General features: G+C 39.5%; 1 protein-coding gene across 5 annotated transcripts in view; it reads right to left on the reverse strand.

Annotated features, from left to right (window-relative positions):
* Positions 1-20,853, reverse strand: part of LIN7A (lin-7 homolog A, crumbs cell polarity complex component) — a 399,161-nt gene that overhangs the window by 239,774 nt on the left and 138,534 nt on the right. For all 5 annotated transcript variants that reach the window (XM_060025314.1, XM_060025316.1, XM_060025318.1 and 2 more), the window contains one exon: positions 12,244-12,362. In XM_060025314.1, the coding sequence (XP_059881297.1) occupies positions 12,244-12,362 (119 nt within the window). The remainder of the gene's footprint in view (positions 1-12,243; positions 12,363-20,853) is intronic.

Raw genomic sequence — 20,853 nt, forward strand, 5'->3', positions numbered from 1 at the left:
ATTTTTATACCTTATGAACCAGAAATTCCACATCTACATATATATCCAAGAGAAGTCTTAGTCATCTAATAAATAAATAAACACATGTATGTTAATAGCCACACCAATGATCATAGTGAAAAGCTTGGAAACAACTCAATGCTCTCCAATGGGAGAGTGAATTAATAAACATTTACACAATGGAATATCACACAACAGTCAAAACAAGTGAATCACAGCAACACACACACAAAGTTTGAATCTTAGCACTGATATTAAGTGAAAAAAAAAATATCCCCAAAGATTTTGTTAGCATGATACCTTATAACATTTTAAACACATAAAATTAAAATAAATGTGTTTGAGGATTAAACACAGGCACTCAAACTATATAAAAATCAAGGAAATGATGCATACAAGATGTGGTGGTCAGTTTTTAACCCTAAGTCTTCTATGAAAGAAGAAAAGGAAGAAAAGAATGAAGAAGGGAAACAAAGAAGGGAGGGAGGAAGTTAAGTGCCTTGCATATATTTGAATTACAAGTGATACTAATTTCATTCCCTTTTCTATGTACAAATCACACTCAGGGATAACAGCAAGCTGGTTAAAAACGCCAGTTTGTAACTTAACATTCATTTTAGATGGCTTGTACAAATGGACTTGTCTACATGTGTTGGCAATACTGAAGCAAGAAAAGGTTAAATGACTTGTTCACTGAGAGAAAAAAGTTATCATCCGTGGTGCCAAAAATAGAAGTTCTGATTTGCAGTCCTATGACCTCAACAGAAGACAGAATGTTCACTTTATCTGACTGATATAAAACACAGCTTCTCTGAGGGCTCTATTATTTTGAACTACTGTGTAAGTACATGTAATTACAAGCTTCTGGAAATATGTACTGTTTATTTTATCATTTGTAGTAGCAAATAGAAAGGCTAGAGCTGAGTATTTACCCAACAGTGATGCTAACAGCCTTCAGAGTCATTACAGACTATTTGTAAGGGTCTGTTTAGATACCTTTAAGATCAATGACCCATTAGTGCAATTATACTCTAAGATGGTTCCTGCCACACAGACCCTGTTCTTGCTACCAGAAAGTGATATGTTGATGTTATAAACACGCCTTACATTGTTAAAAATGTGTCTTCTCTCTGAAAAAGCTGCAGGAATAGAACTCTAACTATAGTTTACAAATTCTGTTTCCAGTGGGTGATGTAGTCATTTTGTTTTTGCAATTTCCTGTGATAAAATTATAGATTAGCTTCTCCGAAAAGCTCAATAAAATGAGTACACTTATTCTTTTATTATTTTTATCCGTTTAGAAATCTTCATAGTATCTGTCTTTCCCACCCCATTCATACAGTCTCACATAGTCATATATTCCTACCATGCATATATACTCAGCTTTACATAATTCCATGTAATCTACATAAAGAAAAACATTAAGGACTTCCCTGGTGGTGCAGTGGTTAAGAATCCGCCTGCTAATGCAGGGGACACAGGTTTGATCCCTGGTCTGGGAAGATCACACATGCTGCGGAGTAACTAAGCCTGTGCGCCACAACTACTGAAGCCTGCGCACCACAACTACTGAAGCCTGCGCACCTAGAGCCCATGCTCTGCAACAAGAGAAGCCACCACACAACAACAAGGAGTAGCCCTCACCCTCCGCAGCTAGAGAAAGCCCGTGCGTAGCAACGAAGACCCAACGCAGCAATAAATAAATAAAATAAATAAATATTTAAAAAGAAAATTACTTGCTGTGTAACTATGTATAAATTCATAGAATTGGAAGGACCTTAGAGTTAAAGATGAACTAGTCACGTAGTTACTGAACTGATACCATCATCCTTTATTACAGAGTTTTCTTCAGTTTTTGAGGGATGGGGGTGGGAGGAGATATCATAGACCCTTTTGAGAATCTAATGAAGTTATGGTGTTATCCCAAGAAAATACATGTGTAAATGTTCATGTCTTTTTTTTCTTTTTTTTTTTTGGCCTTTGACATTGAGTCATTTCACAAAGGATAATGTGACTCTTTTTCCGTAAAAATTAATGGCTGTTCCCTAGAAAATATAATTCCAAATTAAACAAATCATATAAAAAAGAAAACTTTGTGCCTGCTTAAAGTATGTTTCAATAAGAAGGCTGTTTTATTTGGTTTAGAAAAAGCTAATATTTGGAGTTATCTTTTACGTGGAAATATTTATGTCATTTTTAGTATCCAATCAATTAGAGTCTGGTTTCATAGCAGCAAGTGCTCAAAGCTGCAGCTCACATCACTTTCAATAGCAAAGTCAGTTAAACACTTTATCAGAGCAGAGTAGCCTTCTATTGACACCTGGGCTTTCTCTAATACACTTCAAGTTGAATTCAGGTTCTACCAAATCCTTTATCCTCAAGTCAAATGATGTTATTTTTGAAAGGCTGGTGTCAACTATGCAGCCTCTGTCACCAAGGAATGACGTCTGAATCCTTTTTACATTTGAATCATCTAAGCAGAAGTAACCTTTAAAAGAGTTTTGCAGGCTTTCCAGTTGTTGTAGATCTTCCCCATGCATAAACTGACAAGGCTTTCTCCATTTCAACTCCCTTTCCCTCACAGATATCCTTCTTTCAGCACTGTAAATGTCACAAATTTTCAGCTCTAAAATCTCTCCCTCCAAAATGGCAGCTGTTTCCAACAGCAACTGTACACAATCAGCAAATCTGGAATCTAGGGACTGGCCTCCTTCTTATGGCCTAACATCTCTACAATAAAATCTAGCCTCGAATGAACCTCTCGTCAATTTTTTCTAAGATATAGCAATCCTTTACTTAAAAAATAAACATATTGAAATCTCTGACCCAAGTTCAACCAAGAGCATTAACACATCTTCTGGAAAGCCAAGAAACTTTTGTCAGTAAAAAGAACACATTTTGCTCCATTCCTAAATAAAAACTTGAAAATATAGGTTGCAGGCTATAGCTGTGAAATTATTGGACCACTTTCCACAGAGCAGGCAAGGCATCTTTTAGGATTATTGTCAGAGTCCTTGACATTAATGCACCCTGATGTTGAAATTAATAAGTCTCTATGAAAAGTAGAATGTCTGTCTTCTTCACCACACTAATCAAGCTGGATGCTAGACCCAGAAACTCCATATGTACTCCTCATGTACACAAAGTATCAAGATTTTTCTTCCATTAGGAGTTTTGCTTAACAAAGAAACTTTTCACTGTTAGAACTTGGCCTTTAAAATATCCACGGGGTATCTCTCTCTCTCTCTCTCTCTCTCTCTCTCTCTCTCTCTCTCTCTCTCTCTCTCTCTCTCTCTCTCACACACACACACACACACACACACACACACACACACACACACACACACACACACCAGGATATCATCATTCACAAGACAGATAAAAATCAGAACTTACTGAAACAATCATAGTTTTCACCCAACTGCATGCCAAGTGGAAATGGCACAGCTATTATTTTCACCATAACTGGCTGCAAAATATTAGCAAAATATCAAAGTTCAGAAGTAGGTTATAGCAAGTGAACAGAGGCACTCTTAATTTTGTGTTGTTTTTCTCAGCAACCCACCAGTTCAAACATTTCTAGAGCGCATGATTTGATCAAGCTTTCTCCAATTATTTAATGGTTTCTTTTGCTTGGAAATGTGTCAAGACACACTGTGGCAAATATAAGTTTTAGTAAATTTTCACTTTTTAAAAATTGAGCTTTTTCTGTAGAAAACAAAAATTCTATATTCTGTGATGTATTTTCAGGATGCTCAGAAATAAGCTTTCTTGACTTCAGGCTCTTGTTGGCAGGAAACTTATCACACAAGAAACAGTCTGGCTTTTGTGCCCCATCACATTTAGCAATGCAAATAAAATCAAAGGAAGTGTAAGAGCCACCAAGCTTTCTTTTCTTTGTCATCTGCCAACTTAAGTTCAGTATGAACAGAAATATATGCATAAACATAATTTCAGATACATTTTTGTTAATTCTGACGAATGTAATGCTATTCTAAATGCCACTATATGACAAGGATGATAATTTTACAGAATGAATCCATGCCACTCTATCCATATTTAAAGTAAAACACTAAAAAACATAGTTTGCCATAAAATTTTTTGCACATAAAGAGAAGGAAATAAAAATAAATCTTATATATATTTGTTTTTTCCACACTTACAACATGAAGCCTATACATGACCTTAAGTTAAAAACTATTGTTCTAAAGTAATCCGAAATATGACCAAATGACCTCCGTTGTTATTATCTTCTCAACATATGACAAGGGTTCCAGATTCCTTACGATATTGGTTTATTCTAAAACCACTCCAGACTGTCAACATTTTTCTTAAAATGTGGATCTTCCTATTAAAAAAAAAAATTCTAGGGACTTCCCAGGTTGCACAGTGGTTAGGAATCTGCCTGCCAATGCAGGGGACGCGGGTTCGATCCTTGGTCCTGGAAGATCCCACATGCCCTGGAGCAACTAAGCCTGTGCACCACAACTACTGAGCCTGCGCTCTAGAGCCCGCGAGCCACAACTACTGAAGCCCGCGCACCTAGAGCCCGTGCTCCACAACTAGAGAAGCCACCGCAGTGAGAAGCCTATGCACTGCAACGAAGAGTAGCCCCCGCTCGCCACAACTAGAGAAAAGTCCACGCACAGCAACTAAGACCAAATGCAGCCAAAAATAAATAAAATTAAAAAAAAAAAGCAATCGTGTAAAAAAAAAATTCTACATTTGTTTGATTAATAACTAAAGAACTATTATTCTCTATAGTTGTAACTAATATTTCCACTAAAACATAGTAAAATTTTGTGTTGTCACTAAAACCACTAATTATTTCACCAAAATAGGTACAATTTCTTAACTAGTTACTCTTTTAGCTAGGCACTATATTAGTCAAGGTATTTTATACTTTTTATCTCATTTGATCTAGTATTCCCACCAGTCTCAGGAAGTTATTTTATGTAAAAAAAAAATAAAATAAAACAAACAAAACCAAGATCATAGAGATTAAGTAACTTGCACAAGATCACATAATTAAATGGCCAAGCAAAACTTTGAATCCAGGTTATCTGAATCCATTGTCAATGCTCTTTCTAATTCCATGTAATGTTCTTCCTATCTTTCCATTATATATATATATATATATATATTTTTTTTTTTTTTTTTTTTGCATTATGCGGGCCTCTCACTGTTGTGGCCTCTCCCGTTGTGGAGCACAGGCTCCAGATGCGCAGGCTCAGCGGCCACGGCTCACGGGCCCAGCCGCTCCGTGGCATGTGGGATCTTCCCGGACCGGGGCACGAACCCGCGTCCCCTGCATCAGCAGGCACTCTCAACCACTGTGCCACCAGGGTAGCCCTTTCCATTATATTATAGTACATTATGCCATGATTAGCATCAACCAGCCTTCCTTCTTTCTTCCCTCCTCCCTTCTTTCCTCTTCCTTTCTCTTCCTTTTTTCCTCTCACTCTCCCTTCCTCCAACTCTTCTTTCTCCATCTGTGTATCCTTGTTTCATCTCATCTTGTCGCTACTGACCCAAGGATATGTTTTCTTAAAGTAATTAGAAATCTATATGCTATTATACAACCAATCATTAGCTTTCTCATAAAGCTCATTGCATTTGCCATCTGCGTTTCCATGCACAAAGTAGATTAAGATGCTGTACAAAACAGCATCAAGAATGAGCACTTGAGTCATAAAGTTATGGCCCATGAGACTGTGGAATTAGGATGCAATGGCTCAATTTATTTTTATGCATGACAGTGGGGCAATGAATATGTCTATTAGTCTTATGGGTTTTCTTAGATCTAGTCTATAGAAACTACCATTCTTATTCCCATCTGTTAACTATTTCCTGACTTACCAAAACACTGTACCCAGTAATAATTTGGGACTCTACTCTTTAATAATAATAGCATCCACTGATTGTGTAATTATTGGCTACCAGACTGTACTAGGAGGTTTTACATGTATGATCTCTAATTATCATAATCACCTCAAGGCTGATGGTATTACTCCCGCTATTAAAAACTGACGAAATTTTAGAGAGGTCAAAAATAAGTAGCTAAGTTGGGATTCGAACATTGGTAAACTTGACTACAGCACGGCTCTAATGACTTTGCTGCTCACTCTGATCTGACAAAACGTCTAGCAGTGACATTTTCCACATATTACTGGTGGAAGGCATGGTGGTGATAATTCTCAAATCTGTACATCCCTCCAAAAAAAAAAAAAACTCATTGGAAACTAAGAGCACTTAAATGGCAGACTGGGGGGCTTCCCTGGTTGCGCAGTGGTTGAGAGTCCACCTGCCGATGCAGGGGACACGGATTCGTGCCCCGGTCCAGGAGGATCCCACATGCCGTGGAGCGGCTGGGCCCGTGAGCCATGACCGCTGAGCCTGCGCGTCCGGAGCCTGTGCTCCGCAACGGGAGAGGCCACAACAGTGAGAGGCCCGCGTACCGCAAAAAAAAAAAAAAAGAAATGGTGTGAGACTTAGATGGGGTGGGAGGTAGTGATGGAGGGTTAATGAGCTCCATCCTAAGGAAGAAAAAAAAGAGTAGGAGCAAATGGGAGATAAGCTAGAAGCAAATGCAATCTATGACCAAAGTGTCTCAACATTTAAAAATTTATGAGCCATCTAATGGGCACTGGTACACTAGATCAGATAATAATTTCACATAGTTTTAAAAAGATTTATCACAGCTTACTAAAAACACAACATAGTTTTAAAAAATTAATTTTGTTTTATAGCAGTAAAAGGGTTGATACTGCTTATAACCTTTTTCCAAGGTAAATTTGGCTTGATGACTATTTTATTTTTTTTAGCTATGAAAATGGAGACGCATGATTTAATAGAAAACATATTTGAGTTTGATGACTATTTTAGTATCAATCAGGATGGCTTGAGTTTTGCTGTGGTACCATAACCCCAACATCTTGGGGGCTTAAAGTAACAAAGGTTTACTGCTTGCTGATCCTACATGTTCATTAAGAGTTAGCTAAAGCCTGCATTTCTCATTTTCCCACTCTGTAATCCAGGCTGATAGATCATTTATCAAATAAAACATCACTAGTCGTATGAAAAGGAAAGGGAACATAGCAAATACTGCACTGACTCAAAGGTTTCCATGAGGAAGTGGCAAGCACCCTTCCACTCACATTTCCTTAATCAAAGCAGTTGTCATAACCACATGTAGCTGAAGGGAGGATGGAGAAGTCCAACTGTAATATGTCCTAAGAAGGAGAGGAGAATTGGAATATTTTTCAATAATCCACTATCACAGAATGATAGCTTCTAGGTAGAGTTGGTTTTATTTTCTTATTGTATAGTTCTATTGTATTAGAAAATACTAGCACACACCATCTGGTGATCGGCCAAGGAAGGTAGTTTGGGGTAACTATGTCATTCAGTTCTGTATATTTGGTTCAAATATGCAAGCGATAGGCATAAGTGTAGGAGTAAGTCCACACCACGGTCTGCTCTCAGCAGCACAGCATACACCAGATCAGTGAGCATATCACTCTGGAAAGCAGGAAGCCTGAAGGCTTTAAAACTTGGAAGATAATGATAGTAAATAGATGACTAATTCTGTTTGTTCATGGGTTTTTTTTTAACATTTTAGTTTCAGAAGGAATATTTTGGTATTCTGTTGCAGAAATTGGATTTTCTCTTAAAATATGACCATTCAATATACTATTGATTTCTTACTCTGAAGCACAAGAATATAAAATGTTGGGAAAAAGTCCATCTTTTGGCAATTGAGCTATCTGAACGGCAACTTAATTCTCTTAGGAAATTCTCTTCTCCAAAAATCAACATTTTATAATCCTTTTATTTCAACCCTTATTTTTCCTTATATTTTAATTTATAAGTTTGCGTCATTCAAGCTAATTAATACAGTGATGAACTAAAACTTGAAGAAGCCACTTAAAGTGGCAGAGATGATTTTTACTGGGAATCAGTAGCATAGAGTTTTAAAGTTCATCTCTCATTCAAAACTTTGTGTGAACTTTCTTTTGTCAACCGGTACCTCTCACTTTGGAAAAGCAGCATCACCTGTCACCCCATTTCTCTGCCATGTACTCCGAAATTACTTGCACCGAATAGGTACAATTGAATTATTAATCAGGTCTTGTTAAGATCACTGAGCAAAAAAACACAAGCAAGGTAAGTACTGCCAACGACCATCTGTATTCTGTGAGTAAAGCTGGGTGTGGATTGTCATTCAAGTGCACTCATTTATTAATAGATCAATGACTTTCTTAGTTGTATACATAGATGGTCTCATTTCAGTACTGATCTCAACAAAACTTTTTCAGTCTTTGTTACAGAGTACAGAAAAAGTTAAGTAGAGAAAACACCTCATCTCTTTTAATCATCCACATTAAAAAACAAAATAAAATTTCATGAAACTATTCTTCCCATATAAGTGCTGCACATACGCCAGAAGCTGATTCGGTGGTTTCACCCAAATGTAAAGCAAAATATGGGATTGCCTCAACATGAAACAATAACTACTGTCACACATGTATATGGCAAAAACAAAACCGGCAATAGCTTGTCCTGCTTTCTTTTAAAGCATAATTTGGGCTTTACAGTCTTGTTGGCAGTGGTGTAACCTGCACCTGTTTTTGCTCTGGTAAGTGCAACTAAGAAGGGTGCCTCTGTAGTTCTTGTTCTTTTCTCCAACAGTCCTGACAACATTTATAACTTTCACACTGGAAAGTATTTACTGGCAAATATTTCTGAAAAGCCAAATAATTTAACCACAGAAATTCTGAGCATTATTTGAATAAGAAACCAAAAGTTCAAAGGTTTCATGCCAGCATGACAGGCAGTACCCAAGAGACCAGGAGTGAAATTAGATGTTATTTTCAGGTATTCATCATCTTACATCATCGTACTTCCTAGTTGTACTTTATTGGCTTGTGGATTCACCTGTCTGGCAAACTGTATTCATATTTTATATTTTTATTGAACAAATTTTCATTAGATGGATTTGCAATATTATTCAATGATTCAGAATTTTTGTATACATATAGGCTTTACACTTTTATCATTACTTCCCACAGTTAGTGTAAAACAACCCCATAAGAATAATAAAAATCCCAGACGTAACAAATATAAACAATACTATGCAACTGGTATGAAATGTTAGCCAAGATGAAGGGACCAAATCAATTTCTATATAACATGTATTGCCTTTTTTTTTTTTATTATTTTTTTAACATGTATTGCCTTTAAGAACAAAATTATTACTAAGGACGGTGCTGTGAACATAAAATTAATCTTAGTCCAAGTTTATAAAATGTAAGGTAGATAAATTATATCTCTTTTTCCCCTCTGAAATTTTTGGACTGCTTATAGATCAGTTATAGATTTGCATGGACCACTAATGATAAACATATCACACTTTACCACAGAGTTTGTAAGATATATTTATAATGCCTATACAATGTCTCTTTTCATTTTTTTCTTACTCCCATCCTCTTTTTCCTTACCAAGGTCTTTAAAGAAGAAGGCCTGTGTGTTTATGTGAACAGGTATCTACATCGCATTTACATCTCCAGCATCAGCTTCTCCCCTAAGCTTCAGACTTAGATACCTGCCAGACATCTCTACGTGGATGTCTGAAAAGGACCGTCAATTTACTATGCCCAGAACAGAGCTCTTGTATAGTCTTATCCAAATCTGGTCCACCTCCAGAGATTCCCACCTCATTATATCACCACTGATCCGATTGTTCAAGTCCAAACCTAAGAATCCATTGAGACGCCTCTCTCTCATCATATATCCAATATGTCAATGCTTATTGTCTTTATTCTCAAAAACATACATATTGAACTTGACAACTCCCCACTACGTGCACTGCTGTCACTTTGGTCCAGGCTGCCATCATCTCATCTCTTACGTGACCTACTCCTTACCTTATTACTGGTCTCTCTTATTTCTACTCTTGCACAGACACTTGTATTCTCTAAGTAGTCAGAGGAACATTTTTAAAAAGCTAATCAGGTGAGGTAAAATTCTCCAAGGGCTTCCTATCATGCTTAGGATAGAGTCCAGTGTTCTCACCATGGCCTGCGAGGCCTTGTGTGATCTGCTCTCCAGCTGCCTCTAGGAAGCCTACCTTCCTTATTTCACTGTTCCTTCCATGGACTGAGATAATTCTTGCCTCTGTGTTTTTTCACTTGTGATTTCTTCTGCCTGGAACACTATACCCCCTGATACCTGTGTGACTTGTTCCTTCAATTAGGTTATTTTCTGACCACGCTAATTTAATAGAGCCCTACCCGTACTCCCTTAATCCTGCTTTATTTCTCTCCATAGTCTTGTCACTTTCTGATATTGTATTATATATTTATTTATCATCATTTTCTCACTGGAATGTAAGTTCCATAAAAGTAGAGACTTTGCACTGATCACAAGCCAAACTCCCAGTGAGCAGAGAGAGAGATTCGATGGTTCCTATTCTTTAGTTAGTTCTGTGGAAATAGAAAGGTGATAGGATATCTAAGATGAAAAGTCAGCCACCAAATCTCAGGGGAGCAGCACTCTGTGAAAGATAGGGGACTTAGCCTTAGTCTACAGAGTGACTACAGGAGGCCTGTGGAGTTTCTACATATCTTATACCTTTCCCACTGAGCAGCTGATAGCCGAGAATTCATACACTTTGAGGAATTTTCTTTCAGTCTTCGGTCAAATTCATCAATTAAAGCTTAGAGATGGGGGACTTCCCTGGTGGCGCAGTGGTTAAGAATCTGCCTGCCAATGCAGGGGACATGGGTTCACGCCCTGGTCTGGGAAGATTCCACATGCCGCGGAGCAACTAAGCCCGTGCACCACAACTACTGAGCCTGCACTCTAGAGCTCTCAAGCCACAACTACTGAGCCTGTGTGCCACAAGTACTGAAGCCCGTGCACCTAGAGCCCGTGCTCCACAACAAGAGAAGCCACCGCGTGAGAAGCCCGTGCACCGCAACGAAGAGTAGCCCCCGCTCACTGCAACCAGAGAAAGCCTGCGTGCAACAACGAAGACCCAACACAGCCAAAATAAATAAATAAATAAATTTAAAAAAAAGCTTAGAGATAGAATTATGGTTATTTCCTTAAGCTGCGTTCATTATAAACAAAAATTAAGTAGTTAACGCCTTCACTTAATAAAGATTTAGCACAAGCACAGTCTAAGTCAAATCCCAGCAAAATCCAAATATTAACCTCATTGGGTAGGCTATGGCTTACATATGTAGTGAGAGAGGTCTTGTGTGTCTCTGCCTTAGGCACTTGAGGTTTTTTCACTTAGTGACAACCCATAAACTAGCACTGTTGAGGCACAGAGTATGTGTTACCCACAAGTAGAGTTGCAAAGAGGAAGGGAGGCTGATACAAGCATTCCTTGAGAGGTGCATGCCCTCTGCTACAACAAACTCTCCTGGCAGTCACTGGGTTCAGCTGGCTTTGGAGAGGATGACAGTACTTAATTCACTACTGGGGACTTCTAGCAGGACAAATATGTTGGATATATGCACTTTAAGTGCTAATTAATGAATTATTATTTAGTACCTGATAGGGAAGGAGTGATGGGCTTACTGAATAAAACAATGTAGTGTATATATCTTAAGTGTACATCTTGTAACCAGTGAAATACATTAATTGATTAGTCAATTCCACCACCAGTCAATAAAAAATTCAAACAGTCATTTTAAACACACTTGTTTCACCTCAGGCTTCTTGAAACTGTTAACCAGGAAAGCATTATAAAGATTTGTTGAAGGGCATATCAGCCTGTTCAATTTCCCCTTATTGCACTAGACAGTAATGTCTGGATAACTATAACTTTAGTCAGTAGGAGGTTACTCTTTCAGATTTACCTGAGGAAGATTTAGCTGAGTGTTCTTTTAAGAAAAGCTCAGTCCCCATTAATTATGACTATTTCTACCTGAATTTCCAGATGACTTCATGTGACTACTAAATAGTTTAGACTACACGCCAGAGTCCCCTGCTGAGGCAGTCACTTCATTGGTACCATAAGATCAACATTTGGTTTTATATGAATGCATAAATCCTAACTGAATCTAATTTTGGAATTTAGCAGACTAAATTATTTTTATCATCTGTCCAAGCAGTTAGAAAGCTAAGATGCAGTTACAATCTTAACTATTTCAACTGTTTGTGTGGAAAAGACATGTTTTCTGTTCAGAAGACATATGGCAGAATATAGTTATTAAAATCTTAGTCTCATACCTCTCGAATAGCAGTACAAAACTCACTCTGGAGCACTTTTTTGAGGGACTGTAGCTTGTGCACTGGTACTTCTCCAGATTCCTGCAGTTTTTCCAGTAATTCAATTGCTCTGGCAACATCTGAATGAAAAAAAAAAAAAATCAAAATGGAGAGACATGGAGTAAACTGAATCTCATCACCAAAGTACCATCATTTCAGTGACAATGAAAACAGTGACAAAGAAAAGTAAGTGGAATTAATTGCAAAATGAGAATTTACAATTCATAGCTTATTGATCTCATCTTTTGATAAAAGGTCATTTAAATCTATTCCACACAACTTGTCACTTAATACATCTTCCTTAATGGCATTTCTCATAAGTTATTTCTTGTCACACAAATTAGTCTGAATATTCTTTCAGGAAAGAAGAGCAGGAAGCATGTCTTTTGTATATTCTGATACCCCAATAACCAAATGAACCCTGTTAATTTTACCTCTGAGATGCTTTTTTCAGGTTTTCTTTTCGCATTCCACATTTATCACACCTGCATTTTTACAGTTATTAGTATGACGATTTGATTAATGTGCATCTTCTCCACTTGTCGATAAACTCCTTGAGGGTAAGAACTTAATTGGGTTTATTCATCACTGCAGCCCCAGAGTCTGGTGTAATTTATGTGGTTAACACCAGGCTACGGTCATTTAAGTTTTAAGGCCCCCCCTGTATCTTGGGAACAATTAAATTATACTAAGGATAACCAGCTTAATAATGCTAGGAAATTGGGCCGTATGGACAGTGCCAATATATAATTTCCCTGGAAGATAAGGACCAGTAGAGAACAGACTAAGTCAGATGACCTGGGGGTATACTGGGCTGCACCTAATGGAAGAATAAAATTAATTCTTACTTATGACTTCAATAATACTGCTAGCTATGTTATTCACACTTTGCCTGTTTTACCAGATTGTTGTTTCTTGCATTACCAAATGTGTCAATGAGCCTCTGACAAAAATATATAGCTCTATATGAGATCGATGATTGTAACAGTGTAACTCCAGATATGGCAAGATGCAACAAGAGGGGATTTTTTCCTGGACTGCAACAGACTAGTAAGACAGACGGTCCAGAGACTTTTGGCTACGTTAATAAGGTCTAGTCCAATAGTAGCACATAGAGTGGCCTACCAACAAAATCTTTGTCAGACCTGGGAATGAGCATTCCTAGCACTGTGGGACAAAATGGTCACGATATACCTCTCAAACCATGGTCGAATTTATGACAGTGAGGGGGCCCTGTCACCTACAAACTGGCACTTGCCATCTACCTCCACAAGGATCAAATTATGAGCTGCTGCAGCTGCTGACCTTCAACACCCCCTAAAAGGAGTTCAAGGTGGAGGTCGATAATGAGGCCCTCTGTGCTTTGGGAAAAACTGGCAGAACAGGTCTTTATATAGTTAGATATTTTCAGGAGAAGATTTTATGAGCCCAGTTCTTGCATTTCCTCGTATCTAGAAAAGCACTAAAATCCTTCATGGTGGTGTCTGCTCCTCGTGACTAGCAGTAATTTTCACAGGACCAGCAGAAACCTTCTCCAAAAAGTAAGAGCTTGATTGCATGTACTCCCCCTCCATGAAAATCATATATACATTGACCTTCCCTCAGACCTCTTTGGAGCAGTTTCTCAGAACTATGTGGAATGCTGTCTCCCGGGCTATAGTCCTCATTTTGCCCCAAATAAAACTTACACACACACACACACACACACACACACACACACACACACACACACACACACGTTAATATATCAAGAAACACAGCCTCTTATAGCCATAGCTTTAAAATTCCCAGGATGGTCTTGTATTGCCAAAAGAAAATGATATGATGAAGGCTATTTTAAAAATACTTATGGTGGAGCTTCCCTGGTGGCGCAGCGGTTGAGAGTCCGCCTGCCGATGCAGGGGACACGGGTTCGTGCCCCGGTCCGGGAAGATCCCACATGCCGCGGAGCGGCTGGGCCCGTGAGCCATGGCCGCTGAGCCTGCGCATCCGGAGCCTGTGCTCCGCAAGGGGAGAGGCCACAGCAGTGAGAGGCCCGCGTACCGCAAAAAAATAATAATAATAATACTTATGGTGATCTCTTCTACCTCTCTTGCTGTAGTCAATAACTCACTGAAAAGTCACTTAGGCATTTATGTATAGAATAGAGATTTTCAATTCCTAAGTGATTAACTCCAGAAAGTATCCCGTATCCCTGCCATCAGATTATAAATTCATCCATCCATCCATCCCTCAATTTGTGTTCCTATTAAACTTGGCACTAGCTTAACAAGACACACTTCTGCATTCACAGCTAAATGAGAAAAAAACATAACAGTATAGCTACCTATAATAAAATTTCTACCACCTCTGAATTAGGGTGGGGTTGGTATAGGTTTATGTATCTAACCAAAGAAAATAACCAAAAAGTAACTTTAATGGACACTCTCCTTTGACGTACTGCCAACTGATTGCCAATCTTAGCCCAAGGAAGCATAAATCCTGAAATCAGTAAGACACTGCCAGTTTCAAAAGTCTGTCCTTTGTTACATAAACTGAAAGTCAATATAGTCAACTGTACCACACCAGCCACATCCACAATCAGTAAGATACCAAGCTAAGAATTGTATGCATTTCTAACTGCATGAAAGACTCTAGATGCCAACAGGCACTTGGAACTCTCAACATGTTTAAAACTGTGCTCATCATATTTTTTTCCTGAAATTAGCTCTTCTCTTCTTATATTCCATATTTCTATTAATAGCATCTCCATCCAGCCTGTCTTCCAAGCTAGACCATGGCATCATCTTTCAGATTCACCCCCACATGCAATTAGTCAGTAAGTGCTGCAGGTTCTATCTCAAAATGCCTTTTGAATGGAAACCCTTTGCTTCATTACTTCTCTCCTGAGGTACTGGAACATGTCCTAACTGTTCTTTAAGTGGCTTTTCTTTTACAGTCCACTGTCCACTCTGCTCCCAGAGTGATAAATCTCATTATTATACTCTCTTGCATAAAACCTTCTCTGGCTTCCTACTGCCTAAAGGGTGAAATTCGGACCACTTAGGGCTACATACAAAGCCCTTAACAACCAACCTCGTATGACTCATCTCTAGAAACCTCCTCCTGCCCATTCTATACGTTCACCATCCAAAATTTTCACTATTCTAGGACACGCCACAGGAACACCATGTCTCTGTGACTTTGTACATATCATCCCCTGTTCCTGGAATGCAATTAATTTATTCATCCAATAGTGCCAGGCATGGGAGACACTGTGGTAACAGAGACAGAGGGGTGCTCTTGCTTTCATGGCATTTATAGGTCTGACGGATCACAGATACCCAACAGAGGGGGCATGAGCTATAAAAGCAGCTCTACAGGCTAGTACATGGATGTCTAACCAAGACATTTATCATCATCCAGGAGGTCAGGGAGGAGCTCTTTGTGAAAATAACAGCTAAGCACAGCCCTGGGTAGGAGGTACAGGTGAGGACAAGGAGAAAAAAAGTTCCAGGCAAATAAGTGCGGATTGAAGCCTTACCAAGAGAGTGTGGGGCATTCACAGAACTGAGAGTTCAGTATGGCTGAAGTTGAAACCAGGCCAAGAGTAGCAAGAGATGCAGCAGAGAGAAATCATATCACGGAGGGTGTGTTAGGTCATGTAGGGAAGACTTGGCTTAAATAGCATCTCCTTAGGCATGTCTTCCCTGACCCTCCAAGGCAGATTTAGTTGCTATCATAGCCATGATCCCACAGTCCTTTGTTCACTTATCCACTGTAATAATTACTACTCTCTGCTATAGCTCGTTTTGCATATATGTCTCCATCCTTCACCCTTGCAAATATATTAGCTTCTTGAGGTCAGGAACAGTATCTTATTTGTTATTGTATCCATAGTTCAGTGAGGAGTACTTGACAGATATTAGGTGTTTATATTTGTTGAATGAATGATGGATTAATTAATGAGACTAGCTAGGAAGGCAGGGGTTAGAGGTCTATGTCTAGGTGGACATATAACTAACTTCTCCTGAGACGAAACCTCCAGATCACTATCAGCCGTGATCAAGACTGGCTTGGGTCTGGTGTGGGGGGAAAGGACTCAAGCCTGAATCCGTAGGCTAAAGGGTATCACGTGACTGAACTAGAAGAAGTTCAGAAAAGCTGAAAGTGACTATTCAGGAGTCCTCACCCTGGACTGCACTTTAAAATTACCTGGAATACATTTTAAAATTATTTATTTATTCCCCCATTTTATTGAGATATAACTGACATATAACACTGTATTAGTTTAAGCGTACAACATAATGATTTGATATATGTATACAGCAAAATGATTACCACAATAAGTTATTAATGCCTGAGACTCACCCCAAATGAATTAAACCAGAATATATGGAACAGTGGTTCTCAACCTTGGCTGCAGACTGGAACCACCTGGGGAGCTTTAAAGCCCTTGGATAGCTGGGTCTCACCCCAGAGATTCCAGTGAGATTGGCCTAGGGGGAGGCCTAGGCATTAGGCTTTTGAGAGCCCTCAAGCTGATGCTGAAGTGCAGCCATGGTTGAGAACCACTGGTCTAGTTGGCATGGGTAGTTTTATAGCCCTATTTAATTCAAATGTGCATGCAGGGTTAAGAACCTCTGCTACAAATCAATGGTTCTAAAACATGAGTGTGCCTAAGAATTACCTGCGGAAATGTATTAAAATGTAGGTTCCTGACCCCTCACCCCCACTTGAGGGAGGTTGATTCAGGAGGTATGAGGATAAGGCCCAGGAATTTGCCTTTTAAACAAATGATTCAAGTGATTCTAAAGTAGTTTCACAGACCCCATTTCAAGAGATAGTGAACAAAATGATGGTTCAGGTTTCTTTCAGCCCCAGCATTCCAGAAACACTTGCATTTTCTATTACTCTTTGATACCCTGTAGAACAGGACACTGAATGGGATTCTTCTGGGAGTCTCAGAATTATTGACAAAAGTCCATGAATGAAAGTAATTAGTGTTAAGTACCAGCCCCATCCTGAAACAATGCTGCTAGCAAAGGCCGCTCACCTGGATCACCTGTGGAGTTTTAAAACCAGCCTGCTTCCCCAGACCAATTATTCAAAATCTCTAAGTGTGAGATCCAGTCATGAGGTTTTGTTTGTTTCTTTGTTCTTAAGCTTCCAGATGATTCCTATGACCATCCAAAGTTGAGATATAAAGTTCAAAAAAGAGCGATCAAAGAAATTAGACACTATCCACCATATTAAGACTTATTCAAAGCTGGGCCGGTCCTGTTATGTAATGTAATACCATAGGCCGTTTAAGAGGTAACTGTGGGATTTCCCTGGTGGCGCAGTGGTTAAGAATCCGCCTGCTAACGCAGGGGACACAGGTTCAAGCCCTGGTGCGGGAAGATCCCACATGCCATGGAGCAACTAAGCCTGTGTGCCACAACTACTGAGCCTGGGCTCTAGAGCCTGCGAGCCACAACTCCTGAAGCCCGCATTCCTAGAGCCCAAGCTCCTGCAACAAGAGAAGCCACTGCAGTGAGAAGCCCATGCACCGCAACGAAGAGTAGCCCCCACTCGCCGCAACTAGAGAAAGCCCACACGCAGCAACGAAGACCCAACACGGCCAAAAATAAATAAACTGATTAAAAAAAAAGATTTAATTGTGAGATGAAAGAAAATTCATGAAAAATTGTTAAGTCATTAACTTTGGACAGAATACTAGGTCTTTTGCTTCTCTTCCATTAACCAAGCGAGGAGTGTTCCAAATAGAACCAATTGTAGCCATTGGGGGTTGCCTGCAGAGGGAGACTAGAATCCCTTTCCTGGTGACACAGGCAGCAGACATGGTGATCTGCCTGCCCTCTGCCTATCTGATCAGAGGGAGAGATCTGGAGAGCAGTGGCACTAGAGCATGAACCATCTTGCTGGCATCTATCCAGGGAAATCTAGCAGTATGAGGTCATGGGGTATGTGGCAGTTGGTAAAAGCCAAAAGAAGTCTAAAAACTGTGAGTGAGTGAGATCAGGTCGCTCCAGCCCAGGTCTGGCTGGTGCTGCAAAGATGTGGTGAGTGATAAATTGGATGTTAGACTGGAGCTTAAAATGAAATTCTGATTCCCTTTAGCTCTGCAAAAGTACCAGAAACCTGCAAGCCAAGGTCTGGAAGGAAGCAAAAGAAGCCTTTGAGTAAGTAAAATACTTGTTCTTAAAATGATTGCAGTAAAGTGTGTGTAGTTTATTTATGAGTTCCCTTAGGGTTCTCATTGAGAACCTCACACTTGTTTTATGAAACTATTCTACAAAATTTGGTTACTAATACAGAAGTCTGGGTTTATCAGGATAGCTCAGATTAGAAGAAATATTAGGTAACGACTGGGGAGGCTGCTTGACAAACACAGTGAAGGCAAGAAGATCTCACAATTTTTTTCTGAAATGGACTCGTCCTCTGGTCTGCCAACTCTCAAGCCCATACTTCCACCATCTATCCCTAACCACTGGACTGCCAGGGAGCTCTCTGGAGAGCATTTAAATGATAGGGAAGAGTGTTTCTCTGCCTTGGCTACCCACTGGAATCACCTGGGTTAACTGAAAAACAAAACAAAACAAAAAACAGATACCTAGATCCTACCTACATATATTTCGGATTTCATTGTTCTGGGATATGGCCTGGGCATTAGTATCTTCAGAGCGCTCCCTAGAGATGACCACGCTGAGAATCACTGATATGGCCTCTCAAGGTACACGCCAGGAAATCTAATAACAATGTTACTTATTGCTGTCACGTACAGCAATTGCTAATTGCTCTCACGTACAGTGTTTAGTATGCACGAATTTTAAACCTTTTCCTTCTCTTAGCACTATGAAGTAGGTACTATTATCTCCATTTTACAGAAAAGGAAACTGAGACCCATAGAGTTAAAATTACTTCTCTGAGGAAAGAGCTAGTAAGTTGTAGAGTTAGGATTTGAATCCTGGCAATATGGCTCTAGAATCTGGACTACATTTGAGATGTGTCTCAGGAATCTATATTGTTAAAATCATTCCCAGCACCACTTCTCCAACATTGTTAACAGAGATTATGCTAATCTGATCAACAAATCCTTGCCTGAGGGCTGAAAACAGTGGTTCTCAAATTTTAGTCAACAACAACAACAAAATAACCCTGGACCATTTATTAAAAATTAAGATAAAAAAAAGAGGCTGAGGGTGAAGCTTTGAAATTTGCTCTTTTAGTAGTCACCTCAGATGGTGCTGATGCAGAAAGTGGTTCACAGATGCACTTTAAGGTTACTGATAGTTTAATATGGGATCCAGAATAAAGTGAGTTAAAGGCCATCATTTATTCATTGTTTACTTGCCTTACTTAGCTCATCTTATAAAATCCTCAAAAATACATAAAAGGATTACTACTGTTCCTATTGTATAGTTAAAAACAAAATAAAACAAAACACCAACTAAGGCTCAGAAAGATGAATTATCTGGCTCAAGGTTACACAGCTAGTAGGGCCAGGATTTAAGACCAGAGGTGTTTGACTCCAGTGCCCATGCTCTTATTTATTTCTCTAACCTGCCATGGAAAAGGGATTAGAAATAAAACAATAAAGGTATGGCAAACTTATTTTTTAAATATAGCATCATCGCAAACTGAGGCAAACAGATATAACTTTTTTTTTTTTTTGCGGTACGCGGGCCTCTCACTGTTGTGGCCTCTCCCGCTGCGGAGCACAGGCTCCGAACGCGCAGGCCCAGCGGCCATGGCTCACAAGCCCAGCCACTCCGCGGCATGTGGGACCCTCCCGGACCGGGGCACGAACCCGCGTCCCCTGCATCGGCAGGCGGACTCTCAACCACTGCACCACCAGGGAAGCCCCTTGATAACATATTTTAATAATTAAAAATGACCAAATCATCATCAACTGCCTGATGATAGTAAGATACCATATTCTGGAAAGACTTCCTTTAAAATAGTTGAACATTATAACCAAAAACAATAAAATATTGGAACTTAAGTGGGATGAACTTCCAGTCATCTGGAAGAGTGCAATTATCATCTTCTCTTTCCTTAATGATGACTTTTTATTAACTTGGTTAACATTTAGACTGCAGAATTTAACTGATGACTCATCTGCATCTGGAACTTGGATGAAGATACAGCTGGGTCATTTAAGGCACACTGTCCACTAATTCCATAAAAATGTATTGAGTACTATGGCAAACAATATGAATGATCTACCCCAAAGTCATCTAAAACCCTCATATCCCTTGCCGCCTTCTACTACAAAATCTGGAAAGCAATCATACTTCTCTTTCCAGACTCTTCTGTCATTTGGCCAAGTTGTTGTAAGTGTAAAGTCACTGGGTATGGCTTCCAGGAAGGCTTTTTTTTTTTTTTTTTTTTTGTGGTACATGGGCCTCTCACTGCTGTGGCCTCTCCCGTTGTGGAGCACAGGCTCCAGACGTGCAGGCTCAGCGGCCATGGCTCACGGGCCTAGCCCCTCCGCGGCATGTGGAATCTTCCCAGACCGGGGCATGAACCCGTGTCCCCTGCATCGGCAGGCGGACTCTCAACCACTGCGCCACCAGGGAAGCCCCA

The sequence above is a fragment of the Delphinus delphis genome, chromosome 11 (assembly GCF_949987515.2).
Source record: "Delphinus delphis chromosome 11, mDelDel1.2, whole genome shotgun sequence".
Classification (NCBI taxonomy): Eukaryota; Metazoa; Chordata; class Mammalia; order Artiodactyla; family Delphinidae; genus Delphinus; species Delphinus delphis.